The sequence below is a fragment of the Emys orbicularis genome, chromosome 22 (genome assembly GCF_028017835.1).
Source record: "Emys orbicularis isolate rEmyOrb1 chromosome 22, rEmyOrb1.hap1, whole genome shotgun sequence".
NCBI lineage: Eukaryota > Metazoa > Chordata > Testudines > Emydidae > Emys > Emys orbicularis.
The window spans coordinates 16,356,024-16,370,927 of NC_088704.1; the positions used below are offsets into that span (position 1 = coordinate 16,356,024).

At 48.3% G+C, this 14,904-nt stretch overlaps 1 protein-coding gene across 2 annotated transcripts in view; it reads right to left on the minus strand.

Moving 5' to 3' along the window:
• DVL1 (dishevelled segment polarity protein 1) overlaps positions 1 to 14,904 on the minus strand; it is a 173,976-nt gene that overhangs the window by 66,003 nt on the left and 93,069 nt on the right. For both annotated transcript variants that reach the window (XM_065421252.1, XM_065421251.1), the window contains exon 3: positions 7,492 to 7,613. In XM_065421252.1, the coding sequence (XP_065277324.1) occupies positions 7,492 to 7,613 (122 nt within the window). The remainder of the gene's footprint in view (positions 1 to 7,491; positions 7,614 to 14,904) is intronic.

Here is a 14,904-nt window from a genome sequence, read left to right on the forward strand (position 1 = left end):
TTTGTGGAAATTACCCTGGAGCTCCTGAGAACGCCGACAGAGCAGGATCTGACGTAGCAACGCGCCACTGTGCAGCTAGGGGCTGGAATGGCTTCCCTGAGAAAGGGTCGCCCCCCGCAGCCCCCTCAGATACCCACCTATCAAACAAGCAGCCCCGGCTTGCAGACATGCCATGCAGCTGAGAGTTACGTTTCATGTGCATCTCTCAGTAGTTGCTTTTACGGCCATCATCGCAATAGTATCCCAGCTCCACACAGCCATAAACAGATTTATTCTCACGACACCCCGGGAGGTAAGAAAGTGCTATCATCCCCCTCTTATAGATGGGGAAGCAAGGCGTAGAGTCTAAAGGTATGTCTACACTTTGAGCTGGTAGTAAATTCCAGCCGAGGAGACATACCCACGCTAGCTAAAACTCCAGTTTGAGGAGACAAATTACCTCTAAGGGTAGATGTACCCCCAGAGACTTGCCCAGGTCACACAGGGTGTCCGTGGCATAGCCGGGAATCGAACCCAGGTCTTCAGAGTCTTGGTTGAGGGCCCTACCTGGCAGGTCTCCCCTTGCTTCCCTCAGATTGCTGCATTAGTATTTTGGGGTGCTTTTCACCAAAGGATCTCAAATGGAACATCCTTGCTTCACCAATAGATAAAATAAGGCACAAAGTAATTGCTAATTTGGGGGTCCGATTTTTGACACCCTATGGTAGGGTCTGAATTCCAGCAGCGCTGAAAATTTGCAGCTCCCGTTGATCTCAACAGGAGATGGGGGCCGTCATCTCTGCTGAAAATTAGGCCCTGATGCAGTCAGGGCCGGCTCCAGGGATTTGGCCACCCCAAGCAGCCAAAAAAAAAAAAAAAGCCGTGATTGCGATCTGCGGCGGCAATTCGGCGGGAGGTCCTTCGCTCCGAGCGGGAGTGAGGGACCGTCCACCGAATTGCCGCCGAATAGCTGGATGTGCCGCCCCTCCCCGAAGTGGGCGCCACAAGCACCTGCTTGCCAAGCTGGTGCCTGGAGTCGGCCCTGGATGCAGTATGTCTAAAGTTGAGCATGCAAGAATGGAGGCACCCAAAATCAGAGGCCATATTTTAAAACGTGGGCTCAAAAGAGAGCCAGAAATACATCCCGGATCTCTCTAGTCCCAGGTCCTTGTCTGAACCACTAGAAAACTCCGTCGTTGCCACCAATGCGCTGAATGACAGTCCAGTAACATGAAATATTGGTCTTAGGGACCAAAAAAAAAAGTTTTACAAAAATCACACTAGTTACACCTCAGCAATACATGTTCCAACACTGACTCACCACTTTGTCCTTATCAGAGACTGAATGGATTGCTCTAGTCTAATAGCAGGTCGAGAGAGGATAAATTGCATACAGAGAATGCAATAAAATGGATACAGTTAATGACATTATGGAAGCGCTCTATTGATTACATGGATTCAAAAGGCAAAACTGTTATACAACTACTGCAGACCATCAAGGGAGCTGAACAGCGTATGTGTAATAAGTGTATAGAGGACTTAAAAGAGGGCTAAAAGTCAATTATATGGGCACCTATTTAACACTAATTTTCTTTCTTTTCCCAGGGGTTTCTGTTTTATGTTCCACCCGATGGTGAATTGGGGTAAAACCATTACATGAAACAGGTTAATCTTACTCAGCCACTCCATAGCAGCTTCCAGCTGAGGCTCTCATACATGTTGCAAACACTAGTTAAGCCCCATATTGGTGGGGGCAAAAACTCCTTTTAGCTCCCACCAATATGCCCCATGGGGAAGGGAATTAGGTCCCCAAATGAAATTTGGCTACCAGTTCAACCTCTACATGCACCAAAGGGGCTCAGAGAAGCATCCTAACATTTGGATACTTAGAGGAACAGAAAACTCTGCACCGTTTGAGTTTGCTCCTAACTACCAGAGTACAGGGGGCCATGAGGTACAGTGGATAAAGTACCGGATTGGGACTCTGGAGATCTGAGTTCTATCCCAATCCTGCCACTACCTCAAGAGAAGGGATTTAATTGTTCTGTGCCTCCGTTTCTCAATCTGTGCATGGGAGATTATGTTTACCCAGCTGTGCACTGTGCTTTCAGACCAGGGGATGAAAGATGGTTAATGTGAAATACTAGCAATAATCTACAGAGGTGCCTCTCAGATCTCGGCAGTTATGCCGCAGACCGGGACATACACCGAGAAAAAAGGAGACAAAAGCAGTACCAAGTCGACCAAAACACCAAGCTCTGTAAAAACAGTGCATAACTTAAAGCTGATCCTTGACAGCCAGAAATTGCTCAAGCAGCATATGCTGCGGAAGGAATCCCCCAGCTGAAGAAACACAGGAGATGCCCTGCCAGTTTCACATGTGTGCATATCTCTATTGCTAGAATGAGCCGGGCACTTCAAACAGAAAGCGCAGGACAAGGGAATTCAAGAGACACAAGCACGCTGCTCGGCGCCGATGCTAGTTCTTTTCCGCAGGAGCTGTAAAAATTAAATTCTTTGAGGGGAAAAGGCTGGTGCCTGAGCGGTCCTCTCTTTCCATATTGAGAAACCCAGGACAACAATCAAAGGCTGCATCAAATCCTCCTCACTCAAACCCGCATGGGGACAACTGAAAGCGAGCAGGAAACCCACAAGATTTCTATGGACTTTCCTCAGGGTAGAAATTCAGAAGGGACCATGCTAGCTGCTTCCAAACCTGAGTCAGTGGGCCCCCAATGCCGCTTTGCCAAGGTGTTTTAGTCATGACCAACAGTTCCTTCTGCTGCTACAGTCCTGCACCCCCACAGCTGTGCCACCATCCTTCAGTCCTGAGCCACAGTCCCGCCCGGGATGCTAGACTGGGAACTGGATATGAATTATAACAACGTGACAGCTGTGCGGTCAAACCGGGACATGCCCGACACCAACAGACTCCCTTCACTTGTGGCCTAAGCTGATGCGGGCATGCACCCTGTGTAAAACACCACATGACAGTCCTGCTGAAATCACCTCCTGCAGCTGTGCACCACACACGTCCCTTTGATGAAGGAGCTGCACTTACGTATCCATCACACACAGAGGCCCCGATTCGGGACAGGACTTCAGCATGTGCTTAAGTCCCAAAGGCACTTAACCATGACCTGAAGCGCTGTCCTGAACAGGAGTGCTTTTCTCTTTTGGGTCCACTTATCACAGAGGGGAAGGGGAGCAGGGGGAAAGAAAGATTTCCTTCCTTTGTCCCTAAACAAAGATGGGCATCAGCCGGTTTTCCAGGCCTTCGTCAGTCAACCTCAGCAGCCCCATCTAGTGAGTGCAGGCAGTTAGCATGCATTGCTACACAGCTCACTGGTGATCGGACACTCAAAGGCTGCCTGAGAAATCTCTACCTTGGAATGGCGGCACTGCTGGTGGCTCTTTAATCGCCGCTGGGCTGTCAGATTTACTTGCCAACGTGAAGGGAGCACGCCGTGGATGTGTGAGGGCAGGGATACCGGGCCAGGCCCTCCACTGGGGTAAATCAGCATTGCTCCATTGATGTGACTGGAGCGATGCCAATTTACACCCTCTGAGTACGTGACCCCAGCTTGTAGTGCCAGGTTCTGGGCAAAGTTCTGAAGTGATCATTTTCTAATCAGATTTGCTTCCCCAGTATCCGAGCACCTCACAATCTTTAGTGTGCTGCTCCTCACAGCCCCCCTGGGAAGCCAGGCAGGGGTACTGTCGTGCATTTGGTGAACACAGGCTATGCCGACAGGAGAGCGCTCAGAATAATTACTCCACCTCAATGAGAGGCAGAAGCTCTGTTGGCGGAAGAGCGTCTCCCACAGACAGAGCGAGGTGTGGACAGCACGCTAAGTTGATCTAACTTATGCTGCTCAGGGAGGTGGCTTTTTCACACCCCTGAGCGACATTACTATTGCTTAAATTGATGTAAGTTTAGACAAGCCCTGTGGCACAGAAAGATTAAGTGACTTGGCCAAGATCACACAGGAAGTCGGTGGCAGAACAGGGAATTGAGCCCAGGTCTCCGGAGTTGCAGACTAGAGCTCTAACCACTGGACCGTCCTCCAGGCAGTTGAATTAACACCACACAAAAGCAACGTGTTATTTGTGCCCTCACTGAGCTGCTCGTGGTGCCAAGCAACCGCATTCAAATACAATGAAAAGCATCAGAAAAAAAAATAACCTTTTTGAATCCAGCCAAAAATAAATCCGAAGGTCAGTCTCTTTGGTTGATCCAAGAGAAGGTTAGAGGTGACTTTATCAATCTCTACAAGTAGCTGCACGGGGCAGATGTCTGATAGCGGGTAGCTCTTTAATCTAGCAGAAAGTGGCTGGAAGCGGATGCTAAAGAAATTCAGACTAGAAATAAGGCACAGCTCTTTAGCAGGGAGGATAATTGGCCATTGGGACAACTTACCTAGGGGTGTGTTGGGTTCTCCGTCACTTGCAGGCTTTTGAAATCAAGACGGGATGTCTTTCTACAAGATATGCCCTAGCTAAGCAGAAGTTCTTGGCTTGATGCAGAGGTTACTGGGCGAGGTTCTCTGGCCCGTGCTAGGCAGGAAGTCAAACAAGAGGATCAGACCAGTCCCTGCTGGCTTTAAAATCTACAACTATGAAATAGAAAAAGGAACTGACGCAGGTATTGGGGGGGGGGGGGAAGCAATTCCTACCCTAAAAAGCCCTCCCCTTGCAGAGGCCTGCTGGCCTGGGACAAAAGGGGAATCCCAGGCCAGCAGGCGGAGTGCAAGTGCAGAGATCTGTCAATGACAGGCTGCTACAGAACTGAACCGCAAACCTCTCAGACTTCAGGGGAAGAACTCGGCTTTTAAAACAACTCGTCTACCAACTTCAAGCCGACCCACCATGTTGCTTCCCAGGACCCTCTGCTCAGCAGCTGGCCAACGTTCCTGCATTCTCCCTGTCTGCTGAGGCCAACCCCAGCCAAGGCCAGCACTCCAGGCAGCAGGAGCAAGCGTACACAATGACGGGCCACACACTTGGCAGTTCCCCCTCTCCTCACACACTCCCATGGCCGCCCACCCCACCATACCTTCATTAGGCCATTGCTCCACTGGGCCAAAAAAGCCAAGCACTTGCATTTCTTCTCCATCCCCGATTTCTCCACGCTGCTGTTTGTTCAGACAGCTGGCTAAACGCCTCCGTGTGCAGCGACAGCAAGTGTTGTCTAGTAGTCAGAACACAAGCCTGGGAGCCAGGACAAGGCTTCTCTGCCTGACTCACCGTGTGAGACCTTGGGCAAGCCACGTCACCTCGTTGTGTCTCAGTTTGTCCAGCTGTGAAATGGGGATATCAGCCCCGACCTCCCAGGGGCGCTGGGAAGCATGATGCCCCATTGACAAAGTTCTGGGCGTTCGACAGATGGCAGCAGGTGCAATAGAAGAGCACAGCTGAATAAAACGGATCTTTAAAGCACAGGGGGTAAAAACAGAGAGTGCTGCACGCGTGACCCTGTGCCTGGAGTTTGAGGGGGGTGTTTTTAAAGGTCCAGTTAAAGTGTTCTAAAATCATCACATATTTCTATACATCGGTCAGGAAGAAAGAACTAGTTCTGCTCGCAGGTCATGTGATTGCAATTGTACAGGCTACTCGCCTGCAAGGAAAGCAAAATTTGGTCACAAGAGGGCAGCATAACCCTTGCAAGAAATGCAGGCAAGGTGAGTATTCCCTGGGATGTCTTGTCCCCTCCAGAATGCAGCTGGGTGCTAAGCCCCTCCACCCAGATAATGGGCTCTCCCAGGCAACAGACAACCCAGAAAGCAGGGGTGGGGGAAGGAGGAGGGAACATGAGAACAGCAGGAAAGGACAGTGGGTTTGCCTCTTTGAATATTGAGTCACTGGCTCACCGGCATTGGGGTTCGGCTCCCGCCCCATCCTTACTGGGGACCTGTTAATGTCACCAATGCAGAGCCAAATGCCAAGGGCAGGGTCAGCAGCGGAACAAATGGAACAGCTGTTAACCCCTCTGCGCCAGGAGCTGCTTGCCGTTCGGGCCTTGCAGCACAAAGCCTGTCAAAGAAGTGAAGCGGAGAGATGTCCTGGCATCAGCACGGGGCATCTGGGTTGCCAGGCACAAGGAGAGGCCAGAGGCACTGAGAGCTCACTTGGCTTCCGAGAGAATAAAATGGGCAAACAAGAGGGTTTCACGCAGCGGGTTGTTCACTTGATCAGGCCGGATTGGTCAATATAACAAGAGAAACAGCGCTGAATTTTGAGCTAGATAAGCCTGGGGCTGACAGCCCTAGAGACTGATGGCTTCTGTTTTTCTGAAGGGAGGCAGAGTGGTCTGGAGGTCAGAGCAAGGGGGGAGAGGGGTCAGAATTCCTGGGTTCTATTCGCACTATGGTTAGAGCATGGGTCTGGGCGTCTGGCACTTTGCTTTCTAGTTCTGATGCTGATACTAACTTGACCTTGGGGAAAACGCCACTTAACTTCTCTGTGCGTCGGATTTCCCAGCGGTTTAACTCACATCAGAAATGAGAATAATTCACTCTGTTGACAAATGGTGAGGGGCTTGAGAGCCAAGATTCGGATCCAGATTCCAACCACCCCAAAGGACTGGTGCACAGGGCGGCAGTTTTGAATCTGGGTTTGGGAGTTGGATTCGCTGGGTTACAGGGAAAGGAACCAACAGCAAAATTCAGGACTGCACTGATCTGGGGTTTCAGTTCAGGTCAAATCTAAAACTACAGGACAGAATCTCAGCTCTCAAGCACAGCTAGCCTTTGGGGGAAAATACTTGCTGTTCCCTGGAACAGATCAGAAGGATCACTGGATACTTTAAGAATCAGAGGGGTAGCCGTGTTAGTCTGGATCTGCAAAAAGCGACAAAGTCCATCTGACAAAGTGAGTATTCACCCACGAAAGCTTATGCTCCAATACATCTGTTAGTCTATAAGGTGCCACAAGTCTCTTTGTCGCTGGATACTTTAAAATAGCATACAAAAGACTATGGTCCAGATCTTGCTCTCAGTCCCCACTCAAGTCAATGGAGTCATTCTAGATTTACACTGGCAGGATCTGGCCCTGTACGTATTCCTGCAGGTAACGAGGCTGCTATTCCACCAACGTACGTTGCATTACATACAATCGGGGTGATAGCGTGGGGGCAGGGAGCATTATTCCTTATGCAAATTGCTGCTTATTATAATAACGTTCTGCTGCCCGTGTGTGCTACATAATTGTATGGCACGCGGTAATAAAAGGTTGTCATCCACATGCCACACAAAGCATTTACATTCCTCCCCTTCTCTCCCCCACGGTGGGTTTCAAAATGATGAGCAATACGGTAACTTCATTTCAATGATCACATTTTTCCTCCCATCCCCCCTTTTATTCCCCAATGAGCACAGCATTATCAAAAACAAAACAGGGGGGAAGCACCTAACCCCAGGTACTGAGAGCCGGGGAAGGGGGAGGCAGAGAGGTGGGGGAAGAGCCAGGCAAGTATTTTGCATCCCTTGATTAGAAAGCATAGCTTGGCCTTACTGAAATGAGGGAGGCCGTGAGTCTCCGATGCCACCTGTTCTCTCGATGGGAGGAGGGAGGTCCGTGTGGCTTTCAGTGCTCTGGGAGCCTGTGTCGGAGTGGGAGCTTTCAGCCAGGACCAGCTGCAATAGAAAAAAAAAAAAAAAAAGGGAGAATTAGATACGCTCATACAGGTTTCCATGCCCTGACGTAAGGCGCTCAACTGCCCTCGATAGGTACCCTATGAATGGCTAGATAGATTAGAGGAGTGTTTCCCAAACTGGGGTTCATGAACCCCTGGGGGTTCATGAAATGTTACAGGGAGTTCTCGGGGGGAAATTCCCTAATGGCGGACAGAGCTGTCCCTAGGGACCCTGGGCAGCATGGGACACTGAGGAGACTTAACCTTCAAGACTCCTTATAAGAAATGGAAAGGAAGGTGGATATTTTTTGCTGTTTTTAAAATTAAATGGGCAGCTAGTATTATTTTTAAAATTATTATGAAGAACAAATTTAAGCTTTGTTGTAATGTGCGTAGTTTGCCTGGACTGCTCAAGACCTGAATGTTTGTGTAGGAGGAACTCTGAGTTGGCTTCTTAAATACCGTCATGCTGTTTCACATCTGATACTCCTTGATGAAACATAGGAGCCTTGTCTTATAACAGCCTTATCCAAAGTGATACAAGCTACAAAAGTGAGATCTTGGAAGAGTGTTGCCATTTTCATAATGCAATAAAAATACTATAATGATAAATAATAATTAATAATACATAGTGTGTAATAAACATGTCACAAAAACAAATTTTATATTTCCAAGATCACTGCTTTTATAATTTATACTCAGGTAAAGGAGAAAATCCCTGGAAATATTCATTTTTCAGAGGGGGTTCACGAGACTTGACATTTTAGTGAAAGGGGTTCTCAGGTTGTTAAAGTTTGAGAACCACTGGAGAGGGAGAGAGAACTGCTTGGCATCAGATTTTGATGGCTCTTTGACAATCTTTCACAAAAGCCAGATCACTTTGGATCCGAACATGAAATTGAAACTGGTAGAGATTCGTGCAAAGCCCTTACGAGACCCACAAACCTGCATCTGACTCAAAGCAAGACTGACGTTGCTGGGCGGGGAATGCGTTTTGAGAAACTTCTGCAGCGTCATTTGAGTTTCCTAAGGAAACTTGTCACCCTTAGCAGGTCACAGGGCCTGAACAAAACCCCTGGAATCCTCACAGGCCTTCAGGAACCCTTAGGAAACGCATGCCCATGAATGCACTGGGGGACTTTGCAGAACGCCCTGCCTTCAGTGACTGCTTTTACCACCACGGGTTCAATCAACCCCCCGTGCTCACAAGGAAAATCAAAGGCTGCAAAATCACATGGCCCAAACACAAGGAATTTCTCTGTCAGTTCCCGTGGCAGGTGCTGAAGACTGCGGATTGGATCCCGGCTGTATGCACACACGGGTTTGTTACACAGACACCCCCAAACACTGGGGAAAAAATTCAGAATCTGGGTCCAGATCCAATTCCATGGCTAGCTGCTATTTTTATACAAAAATCCTAGCCTGAACACCTGGGAACTTTAGGAGGTAGACCTGAAATCTCAAGCTGGGTCAGTTTTGTGATTTAGGCCCATTTCCATTATAAATGTCAAGGTCATTCCTCAACAATGCCATAAAATCCTCATACAGACAGAAACAAATTGCAGCCAGTTTAAAAATCCAGAGGATCCCTAAAGATTCGGGGCTTTTTTTTTTTTTTTGGCTTCGCAGGCGGTGTGCTCTCAATAGTCCATAATGGCCTGAAACCTTCTGTAAAACAATGTTGCTATAAACGACTGTGTACAAAACCCCTTTAATACCGACATCTGCATTCATGGGAGCTACAGGCTGCTGGCAGGCAGGCAGCCAGTCAGGGGAGCGGGGAAGGATGCAAAGGACTCCACGTAGAACACTCATGTGAAAATGGGTAATTGAAGAAAAGCTACAGCAATCAATCTTCTCACCACAAATAACAGGCAGCTAGACACAGCCCGGTGTGTCTGAGGCTTATTATACATTCCATTCTCATTACAGGGGTGTATAAATTCTGCAGATAACCACCATGCTGCCGCTTCTCATTTTCAACTTCCTATCGACGGGAGGAAGCCTCGTGTATATGGATAACAGGGATGTTAGGGTTACATGAAAGACTCATTGGGTCCAGTCCTGTTCCACCAAACTCAGCAGATGAAACTCCCATGGGCTTTTGCACCTGCAGAATCAGGCCCTTTGAGAGTGAGCCAATCAAGTAATGGATATACTGGATCTAAACAAATGGGTTCCCCTATATTCCCTTGTTCCTAACTCAGAACCTTATATTGACGGACACTGGAGGATGTTTGAAGTTGGTTGGAGACTTATACTAACCAAATCTGATTTATCCAGCTGCCTCGTATCTACGTTTCCATAGTCTCCAAGGTTTTGGAGGCCAATGTCTTTCAGTCTATTCCCCATCACCACCACCCTTTTTTTGGTAGAGCCAGGTGAAGCAAGGGCTACTTCCGTCTTTATAAAACCTTACTAGCGTTGGAGAAAGCCACGGTTAAAGCACAGGACTGGGAATCAGATAATCCGGGTTCAATTCCTGGCTCTGACGGGGATTCTGTGCAGCCTTAAATGAGTCACTTCATTTCTCCATGCTTCAGGTTTTCCCCTCAGGCTGGTGCGAGCTTAAATTCATTCATTAATGATTGTAAATTGATTTGCAGCCCTTGGGTGGAAGGGGCCATAGCTGGATAAAGGACACTTACAATCAAACCAGAAGCGGTTTGGACCCAGCTTCCATTCCAAATTAACTCCTGATGTTTGGGGATTTCAGATTAACGGGTCCAGTTTTGCTCCAACTTTATTTCCAACAGAAAGGGGCAAAAATAGGAGCAATATTTTTGTTTTAAAATATAGATTAGATTTACTGATTATTATTACTGTAAGGAAACAGCCCCTCGTCCCACGCTATCCAGGCCTCCACACATAAATTGGAGAACGCAGGAGGCAAAAAGGCTTGAAAACTTGTTCCATTTTTTGTTCACAATGGAACTTGTGCAAACTCCTCCCATTGCAGGATTTTATTTATAGTGTGGTCACGCCTCGAGGCCCAAAAGGAGGAGAACAGAGTCCTGTTATGCTCAGCCCCTGTACGCACTAGCAAAAGCTTACAGGCCAAACAGACAATACCCAGGGTGGGAGAAAGGCAGTAAGATGGGAAACTGAGGCACAGAGCAACGAGGTGACTTGTCTAAGGGTCACACACGGCGTGCGTGGCAGAAACAGGAATTAATCTGGGATCTTCTGAGTCCCACCCAGTGCCTTGACTGTGAGACAGCATCCTTCAGCTTCATTTCATCAGGACCATTTTGTCCAGCGACAGGGAATTCGGATTAACCAGAAATGGCACTCAGGACATTTCTTTCACATGGGCCACTGATCAGATGAGATGCCGACCATGAGCTCCACTTGAACTAGTCACCTAGAGGCGAAGGGGCCCATATCCTATTACCAATCCCCTAAACCATCTAAATCCCCTTGCCCAGACCCTTCACACAACACGATTAAGAAGCCTTTTAATTAAGTAGATGCGCTAATACCGACTCAGATTATCACCTCTCACTGAGAGGCCAAAGGTCTCCGTCTCTCTCCATTTGTAACGGGGCATAAAAGCTAAACACAGCATAAACGAGCTTGACCGTAATTGGTTAATTTATCAAAGGCTAATCCTAATATAATTCTTGGGTAAATACTAGCCATCAGTGCAAATGGTGGGGGGGAGGAGGGAGGAAAACCGGTGGTCCTGGCAGGCAGCACGCAGTCCCGAAGGGGAATAGATCATAGTAACAAGCAGGCAAGAGACAGATGGACACAAAAAGGAGCAGTTTGAATACAAAACGGTTCTTCGGAGCCAGCTATATTACTCATCAGACTCGTACATCACCCAAAGCGAGAGCGACGGGGGAAAATATGGAAGCGACACATCGCACGAGTGATCCAAATAACATGCCGACGGGAATCTGTTTAGCGCCAGGAAGGCGTCTAGAAGGCATGGCAGTATTATGGAGACGGGGGTGCATCTCTGAGCAAGGCCTGTCCCTCGAGGAATCCCTCTGCGGGTGAGAACGTTTGCACGAACCAAACCAAGGGACACAAAAGAAGAAAAGAAATTGGGTGTAGACATGAGATCCGAACACTTCTCACGCTTGTCCCACGCCCAGATCAGACCGAGCTACCCAGAGAAGCCTAGTGCCATTTGCTTTGAAGCGGGAAGATGCAAAACTTTCTCCAGCCTTTCTACAGACAGGAACACCTGTCCTAATTACGTGCAGCCAAAAACAAAGAGGCCGAGATGTGCTGACACCGAGACAAATCGCTTCCCAGGAAAAACGGATGTGACACATTTCATCCGGGACTGTCAGTTACCCAGCAGCGCACTGAAGGCTGCTGTCAGCTTTGCCTGATGTTAGCCACGGGCTCTACTTTAGGCACAGTGCACCTGTGCTGGCATGTTCAAAGGGACACACCCATTTCCTATTGGCGTTCGATAGGATCTGAGTTCCCAGCTCCCTTAGGCTGCTTTGATTGTCCCAGGCTCAGCGGACAGTTATCGTTCTGCCCCTATAGGAGGTGCAGAAACAAGTACATACAGTGCTTTTCTTAGCTAACTTAGCCTCAGCAGCACCCTTGGGCGGTAGGATAAATATCAGTAGCCTCATTTTACAGGTGGGGAAACTGAGGCACAGTGCCTCAGTGATTTGCCAGAGGTCAAAGAGGTAGTCAGTGGCAAGGTGGGATGGAACTCCGGAGATCCTGATTCCTATATGTAGACCATAAGACCTCGCCACCACCCACTAGGAGACAACAAGTGGCCTGTTCCATCCTTCCACCAATGCAGTGGTTTGATCCAAACCTACCAGAGCCTGCCCAATTTGACTGGAAATTCGGCAAGGACAAGCTCGCTCTATTGATTTCTGGTACCTCCCGTTGGCCGGCTTGCAAAGCCTGGAAGAAAGTCTTTAGGATGTCAGTTGTCAACTGACAGTTAATTCCCACAAGAGGATTTAGAAGGGCCGACAGAGGGCAGCCCCTTCATCAGTCAGGAACCTGGGGTTAAGCCTGGGTCTCTTCGGAAATGAAACAGCTGCTCTCCAGGCAGGGAGACACAGGATTATGGGAGCGGATCAAAAATTGTTGAATTTGGTAGGGCAAGAAAATGGAGAACTTTTTCTCCGAGCTAGCGCTGGTGAAAAGGCGTATTACCTAATGGAGGCAACATCACCTAGTGGTTAGAGCACAGACCTGAGAGCCAGAACTCCTGGGTTCTAGCCTAAGTTCTGCCCCTGATTTGCTGTGAGACACTCAACAAGTGACCTAATCTGCGTGACTTCTCCATCAGTCAAATGAGGATACCACCACCTCCCAGGGACTTGTGAAACCCAATGAATCAACATTTTAACGCTTTGAAATCCTTGCAGAAAGCCAAGTGCAAAGTGTTTGCATCTCTAAAGGGAAGGGCTTAGCCCTGCAAAGCAACGAGGCAAAATCCTGTTGATTATTAGAGTTTGGATGGCCCAGCCTTGGGGAGAAAAAGGGAGGATGTGAAACTCAAACAGCTTCTTTGAGGATATTGGAAGTGTCAGGAAATCCCTCAAGTCTGGCAGCATCTGAAATGAGCTGGGAGGGAGACAGTTTAAAAGGGCTTCAGAAAGCGTTCTTGCGGCTCTGCAGATCTAGGGCCTGGAGGGGCCTGCAGGACTTTAGCAAAAGGCCTTGGAACAATATTAAAACAAAATCATTTGCCGTCCAGGTCCGCGCCGGCTGACAGCGGGCAGGGCACGCTCTGCCGTTCACCGAATCGTTCATCCTTCGCTCCTAGACAGCCACATTTGTGAGCATGGGAAATAAAGTGTCATTTGATATTCCGATGGCTGTAAACCAAATTAATGGGAATACGACGAAGGAGCTTCGGGAAAATACCCGCTGTGCGACTGCAGGAAAGGAACCCCGCCCCAGACGACAAAGGTGCAGTTGGATTAAGGCAATGGCTCAGGCTAGCTGGCTTTCCGCAGTGGTCGAATGGAGTGGAATCGGAAAAGTTACACACGTGTACATCACCTAGCACAATGGGGTCCTGAATCTGGTTGGGGCCTTCCAATGGTACCGTAGTACATGCGGTAATAAAATAGCTGTCCCACTCCATCTGAAAGCTTTGTCGTGACAGCACAAGGAAGAGGAATTCTGGAGGAAAGTGAGGGTGTTGCAGCGTTTGCTGCATCTGCACTCTGGGATCGAACAAAGGGCTCGTGTCATGCATTGGGGTGCAGGGAAATCTGTTCTGTCTTTTGCAAAGCTCATTAAGGATTCATTATTTCTTCCAGCAACGAACGATGCCAGGCAGAGAGCGAAGTATCTGATCGGCTTTGCTTGAAGATAAATCACATCCCTTTCTCTTAGGGAGCTAGAGTGTAGCGCAAGATGCTCCAGTACTAGGTCATTTTGAAAGAAAAACAACAACAACGTGGTATTCTGTTTGGGCATTATAGGCTTCTCAAAGTGTTTCCAGAAGAGCAGGGGTTGTTAACCCCAGCGTCCTGGCCAAATGCCAACTCTAATAATTACATTTTGCCCATCAAATTCTCCCTGCAGTTTCAACTGGATACAGCATCCTGCTTCATTTCCTGCCTTATACTGCAAAGCTGTGCTGTGTGTGGTTACACAGCGTTCCTGTGCGCTGTGAAACAGCTGCTGTGTTCCACCCCAGAGAGGGCCGCATTTCAGTGATGGATGAAGTGGACCCTAAACATCTTTTGCCTATTTCACAGGGGTGAGAATTAATAAATGTGTAACCAATTATAATTGTTGCTTCACTTAATGTTTATTTAACTTAAAGTCTGTTTCACAAATTAACACAGTGAGTGAGATCCTCGTATTGCTAAGATCTCACCACAGCAGCTGCTATTAAATCTTTGCTGAGAGAGGAGGAGAGCTTAGCCATTCTGTGTGAGCTACAGAAAGGGCCTGATTCTCCTGTCCCATTGCTAATGCTGCAGTATCTCCGCTGACTTTAGAGAGTCGCTTCTGATTTACAGCAGCACCAGTGATACCCAGTGACAGGCTGAGAGGGCGCAGGTTAATACTGTGCAGTTTAGCAAGAGTCTATGGTAATAATATCCCCTGTGATCTTTTAACACTGATGGAAGACTCAGCTTTCTTTCTGCATGCTAGGCATGTGTAAAGGACCTCCTGAAGGGTGGACTTGCACCTCGCACAGCTGACTGATCCTTGGTGTATTTCTAATCAAGTCAATGGAGCTACTCCATTACGCCAGGGTGAATTTGGCCCATCATGCAATATTCTGGCCATGACCTAGTCTTTCACTCCTCAGCACTTCTCTACACTAGTGAGGT